General features: G+C 42.2%; 1 protein-coding gene across 3 annotated transcripts in view; it reads right to left on the bottom strand.

The window, feature by feature from the left end:
* Positions 1-7,857: 7,857 nt before the first annotated feature.
* Positions 7,858-18,160, bottom strand: part of Cwc15 (CWC15 spliceosome associated protein homolog) — a 74,939-nt gene continuing 64,636 nt past the window's right edge. The window contains exons 1-7 of one of the 3 annotated variants that reach the window (XM_020159559.2): positions 17,971-18,112; positions 17,039-17,177; positions 16,364-16,476; positions 15,517-15,605; positions 14,466-14,573; positions 10,970-11,088; positions 7,858-8,259 (exon numbers count right to left, since the gene is read on the bottom strand). In XM_020159559.2, coding sequence (XP_020015148.1) covers positions 8,130-8,259; positions 10,970-11,088; positions 14,466-14,573; positions 15,517-15,605; positions 16,364-16,476; positions 17,039-17,169 — 690 coding nt within the window. In that variant the 5' untranslated portion in view covers positions 17,170-17,177; positions 17,971-18,112 and the 3' untranslated portion in view covers positions 7,858-8,129. Of the gene's footprint in view, positions 8,260-10,969; positions 11,089-14,465; positions 14,574-15,516; positions 15,606-16,363; positions 16,477-17,038; positions 17,178-17,619; positions 17,770-17,970; positions 18,113-18,160 lie in introns of those variants that run through there. The other 2 variants (XM_074066879.1, XM_074066878.1) reach the window with 2 other exon arrangements.

Below are 18,160 nucleotides of genomic sequence, written 5' to 3'. Positions count from 1 at the left end.
CTTCAGGTGTGAAGGGGCAAGGATGTCTCTCCTCCTTCCAGCACTCAGCACCTGAGCCCTTACCCTGTGCCTTGCTGAGGCTACTCCCTGCGTCTGTCACTGCCCTCAGCCAGTTCTTCCTTCAGCCCCACTGACATCTGTCTAGGTCTTGAGTATCTGAGGTGCATCCAGTCCACACACAGCCTTCCAGAGGGAAGACTGCAGTGTCTGCCCCTCCCAGCAACCCCACAATTTTACTTTTCTAGACTGAGTAAGGAGGTTCCTTCAACAGTTCCCACACAGCAAGTTATTACATCCTTTCTCCATTTTTCTTGTTCTTTCTTACTGCCCTCTGAACATGTTCATTTATTTCTCCTAAAACACAGCTTTGTGCTTTGCATCCTGTCTCCTTCTGTGCACTAGTGAGAACTCCTTCAGGCATGGGGACTGTAACAGTGAGGAAGAGTGTCACAGGGATTATGCAAGGAGTTTAACACATGTCCCCTCTTATTCTTCTGAAAATGAGATCATTATCTGCATTCTGCAGTTCCCCAAAAATGAGGTTCAGGGAGATGATATCACCAGGCTAAAGTCAAGGAAGTGATGTGAATCCACCTCTGACCCCGGACCAGCACACGGCTGTGTCAAAATGCCAGCACTGTGTCTTAGGACTCTTTGGGTTAGTTTCAAAGCACACTTTCAGGGCTGGGAATGTAGCTCAGTAGTAGATTGCTTGCCTAGTGTGCATAGGGCTTTGGATTCAGTCCCAGCATCCCCTCCTCACCTTAAAAAAAGTGCACCCCCCCCCTTTCAAAAACTACAGCCTTTTTTGTGTAAGTGCTCTTTTGCTGTTCCTGGTATGCTGGTGGGCCTTGGTGCTCTCTGGCTTCCAAGAACCTATTAAGTGTGTGCTGTCATTGTGTGTTTCATGAGCTTTTCCAGTGACCAGCTCAGGAGATAATGGAAGGATGGGTGTATTTGTATCCATCCAGTGTGATGCTGTGTCTGCCAGCCTTCGGTAATTCTCAAGTGGAAGGGATGTTCCTTCCCTTTGACTTAGATGGTCTCAGACCACTCTCTTTTGCCTTCAGCCAGGCTGCAGCATAACCTCCAGTCTGCTCTGGATTGGAGCCACATTGCTGCCGGGGACAAGACAGTCAGGAGGCACTCACAGTCTGCTTCTTCCTCATCTTGTTCTCAGTGCAGTTTCCATCAACTCTGTCATGTTCCTTTTGAGGCACTCACTCTTGGATCATCTGTCTAAAGAATATTTTATACCTTAATTGCTAGCACATTCTCTTTCACAATTGTATGAGCATTCCTTTCTTCCCAAATTGAGAGATTTCTTCCTCAAGAAAAGAGAGAAGAAAGGGAGAAGGAAGGAGACAGAGAGAGAACCACCACTCACTGAATGCCTATGTTTTTTGCAGGTATAAAACCATTTAAATCCCTATAGAAATTAATGTCTCCAAGGCACACACAGAGGAAGAACTGGCAGCATTGCCCAAAGTTGAGGTTTTGGTGAAAGGGAGGGATGAGGGTTCCATTTTGGAAATATTTGCTGAACTTAAGGTGCTTGTGGGCTTTTGGAGATGCTCAGCAGAAAACTGGAAATAAAGAGCAGAGCCCTGGGTCAGAGACACAGAGATGATTGGCAGAAAGCTTGTACCTCTGTTTTCTGAAAACGTTTACCCAGATAGAGGAAATATCTATTTCCACCCAAACTATGCAACCCACAAGTCCCCACGTTGCAGAGGTTTCAAAACCCAAGGGGCTGATGTCATTATTCTGTGAGGGTCTTGCTCAGAATGTTATGGGGAGGAGGCTGAGGACAGCAGCTGGGAAGGGCTGAAGTGGAGGAGACTGTGAAATGGAAGAGGATGGAAAGTCAACACTATCAATGCCCTCACACAGAGTGTCCACGTAGGCCACTGTCAAAAGTCGAGGCCACAAGTTCTCAATTGTTGGTAACATGTAAGTTTGGGGTTGGGGTATGTGGCAAGCATTTTTCTGTTCTCCTGTCCTACCTGTCTGAGCCTGACTTTGGGAAAACTGCCCAGACCTCTTTAGTACAGTGCTGTTCAAATCCTCTGAGTTTACAACAGTAACATTCAGTGTGTAGGGGAGACCAGAAAAGAAATAGACTCTCAAAGAATAAAATGAACATCCAAATCAACAAGTGATTGCTTGTATAAATTACATTACATTGCACCAGTTGTGAGTTGTCTGTAAAAACTGAAGGTTCTGGTTCCAAACCAAACAAGGACATTGTCTTAGCCTGTGTTTGTGACGCTATGATGCAATCTCCCAGACTGGGTAATTTATAAAGTTTGTTTGCCTCACAGTTTCGGAGGTCGAGAAGTCCAATATCACAGTGCTGGCATGTGGCGAGGCCTCTCATTGTGCATCACCCACAGCAGAAGTCAGAAGGACAAAGTGTGGGAGAGCAGGCATGGGAGGGAGCCAGACTTGCTTTATAACAAGTCCACTGTCAAATTGCTAACCTCCTCCTGAGACAGTGACAGTAAAACATGCTGGAGGGCAGAGCCCTGTGATCCACTCACCTCTTATTAGGACCTATCCCCCAACACTGTGCATCAGGGATTAATCTTCCAATACATGAACTTTGTGGAACACAGTCAAACCACTGCAGACAAGTAAAAGGAGTACAGAAGAAATAGACATCAGAGCCTTTGCGAGCAATACTGGAATGTTGAGGTAAATGGAGCCAAACTTTTAACTTATAAGAGAATTTATAGGAAAACTATCAACTAAGCATGTTCAGGTGGAGGGAGAGAGGTAGTGACACTTGTCACCCTTTACTGTTCTGACTGAAAGATTTTGGAAAAGAGAAATTCTAATTGTCATGCAATGAAAATTTTTTTGAAATAACAGTAAGCAAATGAAGAAATGACAAGAACAAAAGACAATCAGAAATCTAAGAAAAACATCAAGAAATTGATTCATAGAATTGGCATTTCAAATTCTTTGATCCACACACAGAGGAAAGACCACATGCAGACACTGAGAGAAAATGGCCCTCTACAAGACAAGGCTAGAGGCCTCGGAAGAGACCAGCCCTGCCAACACCTTGGCTCAGCTTTTAGCCTCCAGTGAGAAAAGACATTGCTGCTGTATAAGGAAAAAAGAATTCTCTGATCTCTAAAATCTTTTCACTTAATCAATTTAACTGGTTTGTTTTGCTGTTATGAATTCTGCTTCTGATACCATGCTTAGAAAGGGAGGCTGAGGCAGAAGGATGCAGAATTTGAGCCCAGCCTGGGGTACATCAGGAGATCCTATCTCAAAAATAAACAAATAGAAGAAAATGAAAAAGAAGCAAATAAAAAACTATAACCCAACAGAAGGGTTATCCCAGCTCAATATTATGCACACATTTACTTTGATTTTTCTCTCCTACATTTTTTCCCTTCTAATTCTAAACCACATGACATTTATGCTGAACTTGTGGAGTTAACTGAGGGGGAACAGCCTGGGCTGGCACGGTGACCTGTAAGCATCTACATAGACCCCACAGGTGTTCAAGACTTGAGCTGCAGGTCACCTGCATCTTAGCAGAATGCTTGCTACCCTCCTTGCATGAGAGTACAGGGAGCTTGTGAGGACAGGCTACAAGGGCACTTCTTACTGGCTTGCTGTCACCTCCTGGTTCTGTCTGGTGAGGCTCTCTGCCTCACTGCCCTTAGGATGCAACTGTAGCTGTAACCTTAGCTTTCTGGTGACCATGGCTGCCTGAGGGTGTCCAGTCATTGGTGGTTCTTCATCTGGTCTGTTTTCCCTGTTGCCAGGCTCCAGGACCACAGAAGGCCACACCTTTGGCTACTTCCCTGTGTTGTTGTTTCTGAATGGACTAGATCAACCAGCATTGCCTGGCCTCGCGCTCAATGGTAGCCATGTATTTTCTACTAATAGTTAGCAAATTTTCCTGATACTACTGAATACTTTATTCCCTTATCATTTTTCTCCATTTTTTTCTTTTTAAAACATTTCTTACACACAAAATTATTTTGTGCTTTTTGCATTTATTTTCAGACTTTGTGTGATAATCCATTTCCCCCCATCTGTCTACTCTGGTCCCAGAATCACACGAATTTTGTGTGTTTATAGTTCATTTTAATATTGTAAGGAAATCCCTCTCTTTATTCTTGCTTACCAGGTTTTTTTCCCTGGATGCACTTAAACTTTATTATAATGGAAAATTTAAAAGTAATTTAATTCAATTATCAATTTTAAAAATATGAATCCACTGGAATTTCATAATCTCTTTATGCCACTGAGTCCTCTGCCCAGGAGCTCTTCCTCAGCATGTATAAATGTCTTTCTTAATGCTCCACGTCAGCGTTTTCTTTCAATACTTTGCACATTTCTTGTAATGACTGAGTTTTACATTTCCTGAACATTTCATGCATGGGGTCATCTTTGCGCTGTGTTTCATACACAGTGATCATTTACTGAAGAGGTTAAGCAGGGGAACAGCAAGGTGGAAGCTCTACCCAGGACAGTGGGGAGCTGGCCAGGTGGGAGGCAGGGAACCTGATAAGGAGCAAATTTTTGCCCCCTCTGTCTGTCATCCTGGTTTTCTTTCTCACTAGTAGTGTTTTCCCTTCCTTGTGGTTTCTTTGGAGTAAATGCTTTCAGAGTGATTCAATTCTCAGTTCCGAGTTAGCATAACTTCTGCAAGGAGGCAGGTGGTGAGGACATCTCAAGACAACTTATCCAATTCGTCTTCTCAGAAGGAGGGCTCTCCCCAACTGAGGCTGTAGCACATACCTGAATGTCTAGGAAGCTGCTTCCAATTAGCCCAGGACCTTCAGCAGCCTCTTCTCCCTTCTTTGTCAAAAGGGAGGCTGTTATAAATTAAGGTGGAATGAAAAACTCACCCTGGAGAAGAAACCTGGCAGATGCCTCTCAAGAGTGAGGACACAATGCATATCTTCCTCCTCCTCTTCTCTTCTACAGTGCCTCTGAGAGCTGGGCCAAGAGAGAACAGGACCTTTTAAAAAATGAAATGAAAAACTCCTGAAAAAAAAAAAAGCCTTCCCTATAGAAAGTCTTCAGGAGCCAGGCTGTCCATTGGGGGTCATGGAAACTCTGGGAAAGGAGCTAGTGACAGGTCCACACCACCATTACAATAACAGGAGGAACACAAACACGACTCCAGCAAATGCTGGATGCCAGATGACAACACCGAGGAGCATTCCAGGTTTTCTTTGCTCCAAGCTTGTCCTTGAAGAGGTCTGGGCCATTATTGCAGCCCATCTGAAATCTCCCCATTTCGTCCTCCCCACCTTTTCCTCCCCAGAAGTGGTTCAGTGCATTTAGTCTTAAGACAGAACAAGCCCTTCCCTGTTCCCTGGGTGGGAACAGCAGAACCCAGCAGGAAACTGACCCATCAGGGCCTGCTCCTGGCAGGACACCCCAGGCCTCTGCTTTGGTGGGTTCAGCCTCTCCACCTGTGCCTGGGTGGGTGCTTGACCCTCCCTGGGGCTGGGCAGAGGGAGCTTGCCAGGAAGGAGGACCTCATCCAAACCAAGGCTCCAAGCTTCTTTTCTGTAACACACACGTTCAAAGACGCAGCAATTAACAATTTCAGGACTCCAGTGGCTGAGCATTACACCCCAGGGTGTAGCCCTTCTGAGCCTTGAGCCTGAGACGGCACTAGGGACAGGAAGCTGGCTAAGATACTCAGTTAAAACTTTCCTCATTGAGAGGAGGCAAGGGAATAATTAACCACTACCTTCCAAAACCTCCAACAGTTCTATGAACTAGACACTTACTTATCTTACCTTCAATCTTCAGCTTTGTGGGAAGTGCTTTACTGTTGCTGTACAAAGGAGGAAAGTGAGACTTGGAGACAGAAATAGGGCCATAAAGTCAGAAAGTGGCAGAGCAAATGAACATAGCTGTTTGCATCTTGTTAACTGCAAACGCAAAAAGAAGGCACAGGTTGGGGATTTAGCTCAGTGGAAGAGCGCTTGCCTGGCAAGTGTAAGGCCCTGAGTTCGGTCTTCAGCACCGGAAAAAAAAAAAAAAAGCAAAAAGAAGGCACAACCAAGAGGTAAGAACAGAGAAAGATTTTTACCTGCAAGGGAAGAGAAGGGCAATGCCCTCTCCTAGCAGAGGAAGCATGGGGATTTCAAGAACATCCCTTTAGGGGCCAGCAAATTGCTGAGAAGGCTCAACTTAAGGAGTGCATCCTAAGTGAGCCCAGTTCAAGGTCATAGTTCAAGAAGTGGCAGGCTCAGCTCAGGGTTAAAATGGTGGACTGGAGAGCTTGAGAGCACTGTTTGCATCATAAAGATGGCAGATCGGAAGGTCTCTGGGTATACTCAGGTTTCTAAAAAGTTTTAGCTGAAACAAAAGGAAAGGATAATTTGAAGGCACCTTAATATAGGAGCTCAGCCCTAAAGGTGCCTGCCTTCCTAACAGTAGGAGTAACATTCAATCTGGATTCCTTGGCTCCTGTTATGTGGGAAGAATGGTTTGAAGATGGTTTGCCCCCTTACCTTCTAAACTGTAGGAGTTTAATCCCCAATCTTATGTTAATTGTAATAAAGAAAAGTAGTCCAACTATGGTGCTTCGCGAGCTGGGACTTATAGGAAGTGATTAGATTAGATTATTAGGCTGGAGATTCAGGGTTGAATCCTGATGGCTTTAGAAGAACACATGCTTGCACATACACACATGCACGCATGCACAAGCACTGACATGTGCATGCACGTTTGCTCCCTCTCTTGCCATGTGTTTGCCTGGGACTCTGCAAGCAAGAAGGCCATCTGCCACAAAGTGATGCAACCTATGGTGGGAAGGGCCCTCTTCAGAGCCCACGAAATGCTGTTTGGACTTTCAGCTTCCATCTGTGAGGTAAATAAATTTCTTCATAAAGTAGTCTGCTTCAGGCATTTTGTTATAGGAACAAAGTTAACTAATGTAGTTCCTTTGGTCTTTCTACCCTGTAATGTTTCATCCAAGATAGCAAACATCCAACCCAAGCCGTCCTTATTTGCTGTATGTCCAACATGGTGTTAAATCTTGTGCAGAAGGAGTACTAGTTCGTAGAAGTGCCCAGCTGTGTCTCTACTACTTCCCATGCATGTGTCCTCCGAGGTAATCAACAAATGCTAGTTCCAAAGTTTTATATATTGATCTGCAACTTTCCTTGGTTTGCAACTAATGGATGAGTTTGCAAATTACTAACTCATTCAAGAGAAACATGGCCTGTCAGCAGCCAGAATATGAATGAGTACTACATGCTTTGCCAGAAATGCTAACAGATCCTGCCTTGGGCAAAAAGAAAATAAAGAGCCAGGCACTGTGACTCATGCTTGTAATCAAAGCAATGTGAGAAGACTGAGAGGACAGAGGTTTGAGACTCGCAAAAAGTTTGTGAGTCTCCACCTGAACCAATGGGCAGCTACACAGACACAAAAGGATTGTGGTGCAGGCTGGCTGGGTATAAAGCAAGGGGCTATCTCAAACTAAACAATGTGAAAAGGGCTGGGAGTGTGGTTCAAATGGTAGAGCACCTACCTAGCAAGCATGCAGCTCGGAGTTCAACCCCCAGTAATGCCAAGAAAAACGACATAAGAAATGTCTGCAGGAGAAACACCCACCTGCCTGTGTGCTTGCTGACACTTTTCCACACCAACGTGGGGTCCAAAATGGAACACCCTTAATCCTCCATCACCCCTCAGTGGAAGAATTATGAACTGAATGTCCTTAAATCAATGTGGGAGAAGCAGAAGGAAAAACTTAATGCATAAACAAACACAACACATAAAAGGTAATCTTCCTTTTGAAGAGTATACAACATCTTATAAGCTGTGTGAGTTCCAACAAAAAGTTGGGGACACAGATTTGGTTATTTAGATTAAAATATTTATTGTAAGCAGATTCCTTTTTCTGTATTAATAAGAAAAGATACAACTGGAAACATTCAGAGACTGGAAACTGTGGAACCTGTTCTCAAGTCCACCATCAAATACGGTATCACTAAAGGAAGACAAGTTACAACTTAAAATTAGGGGAACCTATACACGATTTATACGGGGGGGGGGGAAAGAAAAAAACAACAGAAGTCCAAGTGAACCTTACTACTTCAGTCTTTAGTTAGGCACATAAAACTGTACTACTTAATATACTTTTCCATGAACTTTTTGTGAAACTCAGATCGCAGTGTGTCATTCACAAATCTTTTGTCTTTCTTCTGGTCATCCACACCTTTTGCACAGTTCTTGAAGACAACGTCATCATCCCACCTAAAGGGAAAAAAGGAGACAAGAATATCACGCGCCTTGCAAAACCGCTGCTACAGAGAAAGGGGCTAACATACACACCACTTGACACAGCGAAGAAAAAGTAACGTGTGAGGCACAATGCTTTATTACAGCAGGAGGGACAATTCCTACTTAGAACATACGAAACATTGTTACCATTTCTCCAGTAAGAGGAACTGAGTTACAAAGCAGAAGTACATAGATTTTAATTACTTAAAATCTATTTTTTAAACAGATGAAACAGTGTGCTGTTTCATCCCCAGCACACTGAATAGTAGACAGTGACCAGTCAGCTTACTACGGTTGAGACCAGAGAGTTTGAGGATTTTATACATTCCTCTTTTTGTCAATTAACATTTAGTAGTTATCCAGCATAATGAGGCAACAAAAGAAGAAGGAACTATGGCTTCTGTTGTTTTTTTCAGACAGTCTCACTATGTCGTCCAGGCTGGCCTGGAACTTGCTATGTAGCACAGGCTGCTGTCAACCTAACACCCTCCTGCTTTAGCTAGGATTACAAGTGTGCACCAGCATGCCTGGCTTGAGAAGGACTACTGGAATATAAAAACTGAGGCTCATGTATTGGCCCACATCCATAGTAACCAAAAAGAAAAATCTGCTCAAAAACTCAAGTGTAGAGCTCTGCTTGGATTTCAAAAAGATTAAAAAACACCCATGAGTGGGCTACAAAATACACCCATTACATAAAACAAAGAGCATGACTTCGGAATATTATCTAGTATATAAAACATAAGCCCACACAGGTGACATGCTCTCACAAATGCAAGATTATATAATGTGTTGGTGTATGTTTGCTGGGAAAAACTGCACATAGAAAATAAGCAAAGAATGTGGGCACTTTTGGAAAAAGTTAAATTCATCACTGATGCAGTTCACAAAATGTGAAGGGCTGAGCAGAGCAGTATGACCAGAACATTTCTTTGCACTTGCATCCAAAAAGGGCAGAATAGACTTCACAGTGCAATATTCATAAATACACAATCGATAGCTTTTTTATATCCACTATCTCAACTCACTTTCAATGGGCTTTTGTTCCAACACCCAACTGCTCCTCCATGCTGCTATGCTGGTCCCTGCTATCCATATTTGACCCAGCTAACCTTTGGCCTAGCTGACCACTCCACCCTTGAAATGCTGCTTGCTTGGCTTTCCACATACCAATCATTTGCTTTTCTGCTCCTTCTAACTTGTTTCTTTTCATTCAAACAACTTTTAAGCATCTACTATATACCAGACACTGCCCCAAGTATTTGTAACTAATCATCAATCCATCCTCTGTATATACCAGGCTCAGTCCTTTGACTTCTAACTATAATCTTACAGTGTCACAGTTCCCAAGTGCATTATCTCCAGTGTGAACTGACTGCAGACACATATCGAGTTACCTACTCAGAGATATGTAGAACAACCCAAAAAACCTTGTCTTAAACCTGCTACTGCTATTCCCTCCCCATCCTAGCCTTTTAGCTGCTCAGGTTAAATGCCTTGGAGTCTGTTCTCTACAGCAAACTTTCCCCTGCCTCTGCATGGAATGGGGCTGCAAGGTAGATTTAATTTGCAGGTCACTGTAAAGACTGTTTTTACTGTGAATGAGTTAAGGAGGTACTGACGGTTTAGAACAAGAAACTGCTGACTTTATAGTTTGAAAGCATCAAGCTACTACGCTGAGAAAGACACTGGGAGTGACGATGGAGAGGGTGGAGGGTGGTGAGCGAGAGAGCAGCCAGGGCACCGCACTGCCCCTGATTCGAGAGTGAGAGGTGGTCAGGAAGCAGGGGCACAGTTTACACTAAGACAGCAGGGTTCCTTGACAACCTTATGCAGAATAACCAGCCTTCTCACAATTCAGCACCTACCATAAGCTTTCATTTTACTTTTGTACACATCACCGTGTTCCTAGTCACAATATATTTACTATTTTCACTCTCTCCCTCTTCAGCCTTCTTCATCACTTATCACTCAAATGCACACAGTACACTGCTATCCTCACGCTTGCTTGCAAGGTTGGCCTCTGGCTGGCAGCAGAAGCCTGTGTTTTCAGGCAATGTTTCAGACTTCCTCTTGGTCCTTGTGCCTAGCATGTGTAAATATCGTGGTTTACTGCAAACTACTCCTTCCCTCTGTGGAGTATGGACTTGATATATGCTTGGCAGAAGCTGCCCACATGACCAGCCCTCAGTACAAGCCTAACACTGCCCACATTTTGCTACATTATCACTCAATTGTGTGACCCCTTGTAGAAGGGACAGAACAAAGCCTACATGCAGACTCCTCCAGTTCTTCCTTGTCTTCTCCTGTGATCTGGCTGTGTTCACTATGTTAGGGATGAATACAACCATAGGCTGAGTCCCCTGAATCCTAAAGACTGTGTGAATGTGAGGGTGGTCTTGGGGACCCTCGAAACTTGCACCTAACATGGGAGCTTTGTAGGGTCAAGGGTTCAGTTCATTGCTCTGTCCTTAACATTTAGATCACTCCTGGGTACACAGCTGCTTATTATGAATATCTATTGAAACTGAGTGCATTCTCTTTCATTTTCCTGCCTCCATTACTCTAAAATCTGATAGAGAAGGATGTCGGTAGAAGGTAGGGTTTCAGAAGCTTTCCATAAAGTACTTTGCTGGACAACTCAAAATCTGCTCATATAAATGTAACCCATTTCTTCTAGTACCTTCTTTTCACTTTGAAGTTGGCCTGAGGCTGGGCTGGGCCAGTGAGGTTAAGGAGCGGGTTTCCACTCAGGATGTTCTCCATACGGATCCTCTCTTCTTCTGCTTTTTGTTCCTGTTCCTGTCACAACAGAGGAAGACGCACTTACTTAAACTAACCTGCGTTAAGCTTCCATTAACTTCAGGTCATGAGGAAAAAAGATAAAATCAAGATAGTATTCTTTCTTTTTCTCTCTTCCTCCCATTATTCTTTCTTTCCTTTGTTCTTTTATGATTAAGATGCACCAGAAAAGTATAACAAATCAAAATAAAATACCTTGGCATTTTAACAAAAATCTTTCATGCTTGCCAGCAGTCCTTAATCTTTCTTAACAGAAAAGATGTGATACATATTTAAATGTTTTCTTTTGAAGTCCACACAAAATTACTATTTTAAGTTTTAAGAGAATACATCAATAAAATTCTTATATTTACAATCTAAGAACATATTAAAAATCAAAAAGACATGTTTAGCAAAGCTATTGTCCTACCTTTTAAAGGACCATACACAAATTTTGTTAACGGTAATTTAATTTTGCATTACTAATAATGTAAGCTTTTATCTCTAGGATTGATAAAATTATTAACTAAGACATAACTCCTAAAATCTGACAAAATATTGTGTAAACCAATTATATTCCATGAACACGCAAAGAATAAACATTTTGTTACAATGTGCTGTTACTTTCTATTATCCTTCATCAGCTATGATGTTGTCATTCTTTATAGGTTTTCTTTTTAGAGATTCTAAGTAGCCCAAACAGGCTTCAAACTTCTGATCCTCCTGAGTGCTACTGGGATTACAGGCATGTACCACCACACCTGGTCTACTTCTTCACTTTAATTTTGGCATGAATCACTCTTAGTTTCACTCTCTGAATTAGAAACATTAAACACCTAAAATCCCTAACCACAACTTTTAGATCTGCTTGATTGCATGCTATCTTAAGCCAAGTAAAAATTTCATTTTACTATGTTCTGAGAATGACAGAAATGGATGATTTAATAGGTCAAGGAAAAAGAAACTGACCAGAAGTATTTTCCACTCAGGTTCCTGACACTTCAATACGCAAATGTGAACAATGGATTTCCTTTATCAAGGCAGATAACTGGGAAGTGAGGGAGATAAAACAGGAAAATCCCTTTAGGGGACTGCTCAGACCTTAAGCAAACAAAGTCAGGAACTATTTCTCAAAGATTAATAGGTAGCTTTCTAAAAACTATATATACTTAGTTTTAAAATATCATACTGATGCTTAAAGTGAAAAGACATTTTTCCAAGATTCCAGAAAATAAGCAGCTCCAGAATACAATGTATCCAACCTTACAATAATAATGTGTGAAACATACAAGGTCCTGATCTTTTTATATTTGGAATATTATTTCCTTTAGAGTTACTTGATGGCCACATACACCACTAGGGCAAAAGGAACCACCTCTTTTCATACTCAAATACCAAAAACATAGAGGTCTGCAGCCCATGGGTCAGATGTAAACTACACCCATCCCTCAGTTTCAGAGAATAAAATTTTGCTGGAGTATAGTCACACCTTTTCATTTATATACTACCTACAGCTATTTTTGCCCTGTAACAACAGCTGAGTAGCTGCAACAGAGTTGACCAGCCAGCCAAAAATATTTACTACTTGTGTGCTGACCCCTGATATAGGCTACTTAGTTTGAAAATGTTACTTTAGGATGCCTCAAAAAACAACTAAGGGCTGGTGATACAGCTCAATGGTAGAGTGCTTGCCTACCATTCCCAAGGTCCTGAGTTCAATCCCTAGCACTGTAAAACAAAAACAAAAATTAGGGACCAAAAAAATTAAACTCATGCAATTTTAAGACATACCAGCATATTTCTGTACAAAGATTAAATGAAAACCTCATAATGCAAGACCTCATGTCTAAAAAGTTTACTGCCTAAAAGATCAACCAGAAGTATTTAAATTTCTTGTCTCTGTTTGTACAAAGAGAGGGTAGGCAAGCTCAAAGAATTTGGAACAACTGCCCTCTACTGGCATGTACTACAGGGACTGCTCTTGGTAGTTGTTTTTATAAATTAGATATAAGAACTGTAAGCTATGACAGGAGTCACGCTCCCCTGTGCCAAACTCTGATGAGGACTGTGCTTGACAGCACTTTTCTCCTATCTGAATTCTAATTCTTTAAAGTCTTTTCTCATATTGTACTTCCCAGACCCTCTGACTCACATGAACTCTACTTCCCTAGATTCTTAGCATTAACCTTTTTCAGTCTTTCCCCAAAGACTCCTTCCTTATTTCCTTTTAAAAACAGAACAATTCTTGTCTCAATTGAAATTTTACACCAAAGTCCATAAAATAAAAAAGCTGTGCTGCTCTGGTTAAAAATGTTATCTCCATCTGAATGTTTTTCATTGTGTCATATTCCACGTTTGAACAGCATTCATTCTCTCTCTCTGCCTAAGCAGGCCTATTCTTCTGCTTCCATGTACCAGTGCACCAGTATCTATCAGAAACTGGGAGTCCTCTTTGCTCCCACAACCAATCAGCTAACTTATCTGGTCATCCCACCTCCTTCACATCTCTATCAGCACCTATTTACTTCTCTCAATTCCAACTCCTACCCAGCAAATTAAAAGATTACATTAGTGCACAGAAGGATTACTGAAATAGCCTAACTCGTCCAAACCATCATCCCTATTTTTGCCAGAGTAATCTTTCTAAAATGTAAAAGCAATCTTATCAATCTCCTGCTGAAATCAATTGGCTCCTCATATCCTTTGGAAAATCCAGATTCCAATGCTTATACCTCTGCTTGCCTCCTGTTTCAATTCTTTGTTCTTTCTAAATTTTATTTTACTTTTTAATTAGCATACAATGATAGTACGAGGGGGTTTCATTGTAATTCCATACATGCCTACTTTGAGCAAATGCATCCCCTCCATCATATTCCCTTACCACCACCCCTCCCTTTTATGCTTGAGACAGAGCCTCATTATGTTGTGCAGACTGGACGGGAACTCACTATGCTGCCCAGCCAAACACAGTCCTGTCTTGGCCTCCCAAGTGCCGGGAGCCATTTTCATCTCCTAATCTTTTGAGTTAGGCCTTCTTTTCTCCCACTGCGTAAGTGGTTAGTTGAAGGTAGGTAACTTGCCCTAGATTCAATAAAATCTATGGACAGAAAGCCTCAAGTATCTAGGCAGGAGATGAGAGAGAGAATCTTTGCAAACTATGACTGTATCTTAATCATCTTTGATCCTTCTGACACTTAATAAACATTGAGTAAATATTTGTTGAACAAAAGAGTAAGTAAATATGAGCAAATTGATGAGTATGATGAGGAGGCTTATAATATTCTGAAAGAAAACAGATTTATGGATGCACTTCTAGTAACTGTTTGAGTTAAAAAAGCATTTCCAATTTAGAATGTGTGAGGATGGGGAGATGCAAACACTTAACACTTTGATTTTACCTTTCTGGCCTGCTCCTCAGCTCTTTCTTTTTTAATCTTTTCCAATTCTGCAAGAAGAGCTGCAGTGTCATCATCATCACTCTCTTCTTCAAAATCTTCATCTTCTTCCTGAAAAAGACCAGTGATGATCCAGAAGAATGGAGAGATAATACACAATGTCCAGCATTTCCCTTAAAAACTATATTTAAGAAATCTCTGGGACAGAATTTTTCCAGTGGGAAAAATAAACATACCTAAATATGATTACAACCAACCAACCAAAAAATAAAATAAACTCCACAAAAAGCTTATGAATACTTACTAAAATGTCAACCTCTTATAAAGAACTTTTCAAATTTACATAGCCAAAAAATTTTGCATATGAAAATATTCCAAAATCAGAAAAGGGATGCTTCATAATGAAATAGTACATATGTACAGAGTATTACCCGAAAGAATAAAAATAATTTTATGTAGCTCAAAACAATTTTAAATAAGTAAAGATAATAAAGGGCACTAAATTCCTAACAATAATTTCAAACAAATACTTAAATGTCACTTAAAATTAGGTTTCCTATTTCAGCGATTATTAAGTCAGATCTAGAATTGCTGACGTGTATGCATCATTACACACTACTCTGTTTTCACTGTTAAATAGAAAACTGAAAGGTAAGACTGTTGGGGTCCCACTGAATTTTAATGTTATTGGAAATGGTAATCCTTAAAACCCTACTGGCATGTCCATTGCATGTCTGATGGGGCACCTATCTAATGAGGAAGAGTGCTCTGTGGAGGTACAACATGGCAAGGTTTAAATAACACAGGGAATTACTCTTCGGGCAACCACGTCCTTTAATGGATTGCTTCTGTATTTGACGCTGTAGAGATTAATCCTGTTCACAAAAGGATACTTTTTGTTTTAAAATCAACTGTAAAGTTTAGGGTTGGATCAATGATACAGTTGAGTAAGAGTAAGTAAAATATAGGTCATTTCTTAAAGCTAAAAGCATAAAAATGTACTTCACAAAAGTATGATAAGCTACTAGAGATGAAACAAGAAAACAGGACATACGTCTGTTAGAGGATCATCTGCATCAAGGTTGGCAGCAGGAATCTGGTCTAACCGAGGCTTCTTTGACACCGAAGAGGAAGTTGTATGTTCTGGGTAAAACCAAACATCATTGAGCTTACTGAAACAAACAGTGCATTTCTTTTTTTGTTTGTCTGCTTTTTGAGTCAGGAACTTGTTACATAGTCCATGCTGGCCTCAAACTTGTACCTCCCAAGTGCTGGGATTACAGGCATGCACCACTATATCTGGTAAACAATGCATTTCTGATCTCAGGCACAAAGAGCCCACTGAGAGCTCCATGACAGCAGAGACTGTGCCCAATAAAGGCAAATGGGCTATTGGCAAATATTAAATGGAATATTAATGCTAGAACTGCGGTCTCTTCGGAAATCCAGGAAAATAGTTTACATATGCTGGAGGCAAAAAAAGACACTAAAAACTGATGCCTCTGGATGCCCTCCAATAGCTGGTTACAAAACTGGGGCCTGGCTGCCATAAAGAGTCAAAAACCCCTTGATGGGAACCGAAATGTACTGTGCTAAATATCCCCAGATCACCCTGTCATTTCAAATACGGAAGCATAAAAGGATGGAACTGGAATGTACCTCTTCCCTTTCTAATCTAATTATTTAAGGACCAGCAGTATAGCTCACAAAAAGAGTTAACCCCTCCCAATTACCACGTGAGAAAAAGCAACAGGCAAGGTAAATCTGAGCAAAGAACATATGCATATACATAAACATCACAATGAAACCCCTTTGTACAATTAATATACACTAATAAAAACCCCAATTACCACATAAAAGAAAGTTAATTTTATGAGACAAATGTTTGACAGTGCTGGTACCTCGAGTTGGACGATCCCTATTTTTTTCTCGTGCAGCAGCTCTCTCTCTCTCTTCCAATTCTCTCCTGAAGTCACGGTTACGAACCTCTTCAGGGGCATCCTGAGTAGTTTGTCTACAGAAGAAACAAACCAGGGCAAAAATGAAAAGCACATGGCTACAGCAGTGAAAGACAATTCACAAATGCGACCTTGTCCCTCAAGCATACAACAAGGAAGAGAACAAGACAATCACCTAATGTAAAGGTTAACAGGAAGTATGATGCCTTCAGTATTTCAAGAAGCCCAAACTCAAATGACATATTCTCCCATAACATGTTGCAGATTGGTTAAAATATCTTTGACTTTTGTTTGTATTGTATCACCTCAAAGTCTTGTGGATAACACTTTTTATCTCATATTGACTGGTGGTGATAGTGCATTGTCCTTCTGAAGTAATTTATTGGCTACCGTTCCATCTACATATGGACATTTCTGGCAACTAGGCATTTCCACTGAAAGAATACCTGGTAGTACTTTATAACCACAGAGCATAATTTTATTGTTAAAACCTTTCTTGCATTCAATTCCCATAGATATTTAAGTGCTATAACTGCAAGATGATCACGTATCACGCTCGTGCTACGTAACAGGTTTCACCTTGTGTTGTGAACAAGGTGAAAGGAAAGTCTTTTTTACCTGTATTTTATCTTTGTGTGAGAGGGAAGGTCTCTGCTTGAATACTGCTTTGAGAGTTGGCTCAAGTCACCTTCTCCTTTTCCTCTCCCACCTCTTGCAGGTTCAAAAGTTGGCCTTGCTGCTGTTGTCATCTTTTATTCTTTGAGGAAAAACGGTTTTATTTCTAACAGAACTCTCACTTTACAAACTGCCCATTAACAGCTATCCTTGTGAAATAATTTCCATTTCTCATTCCCCCAAAGTTGCCTAAACAATCATTTTAAACACAAGTTCCCAAGAAAACAAGATCATTAAGCTCAGGCAGCGCTATTTACTACAAACATTCTGCGGCGAAGACCGGCTTTGTGTTCCCGTCCCGGCTGTGTGCAGCCTCGGGCAGGTCCCTCAGCCTGTGGATCGTCACGATTACTTCGAGACACGACATGGCAAAGCCTCGTGAAACAGTACTGCCGTGAGTTACGCTTGAGGACTTCTCATCTCATTCCACCGCATTCCCTAAGGCTTGCATTTTATCAGACCTCGCACAACAGCCTAACAAAGCTGGGCGAGGGCGCAGGGTTCCCGAGACACCGTCCACCCACCTCGCTGATGCCCTCTTCTTCTCTAACAGCCACCATAAGGCCATCAGACCCTTCGCAAGTTGTAATCTAAGCGTGTCTCAGAACCCGGGGCCTGGCCAGGAGCCGCTGCTGTCGTGGCTCCACACCCGAGCGGCGACAACGCCGGCCACACCTCCCCCTTGCTCCTCCGCACGCAGCGCCCGACCTCCGCCCGGCGCCGGGACTCGCCGCCTTTTTCCGCGGGCCGCGGCCGGCCCGGGCCTCCGCGCGGCGTCCTGGACGACGGTCCCAGAGCGTCGGTCGCCCTCCGACCCCAGCTACCCTTCCCAGCCCACCCAGGGAAACGATACACCACTACCCTCCGCCGCTCACTTTAGCCGAGGTCCGACGCAGCAGCAGCCTCGGAGGATCTCACACACACACCATCCCGATCCCGGTTCCCAGAAGCCTCTGCGCCTGGAGCCGAAGCCCAGGACCCGGAAGCGAAACCCGGAGACGCAGGCAATGACCAATCCGCAGAGAGCTTGGTGGAAGTTGACGTGACGTCGGAGGGGGCGTGGTC

Source organism: Castor canadensis, chromosome 2 (genome assembly GCF_047511655.1).
Source record: "Castor canadensis chromosome 2, mCasCan1.hap1v2, whole genome shotgun sequence".
Classification (NCBI taxonomy): Eukaryota; Metazoa; Chordata; class Mammalia; order Rodentia; family Castoridae; genus Castor; species Castor canadensis.
This window is presented reverse-complemented; position numbering and strand designations above follow the sequence as displayed.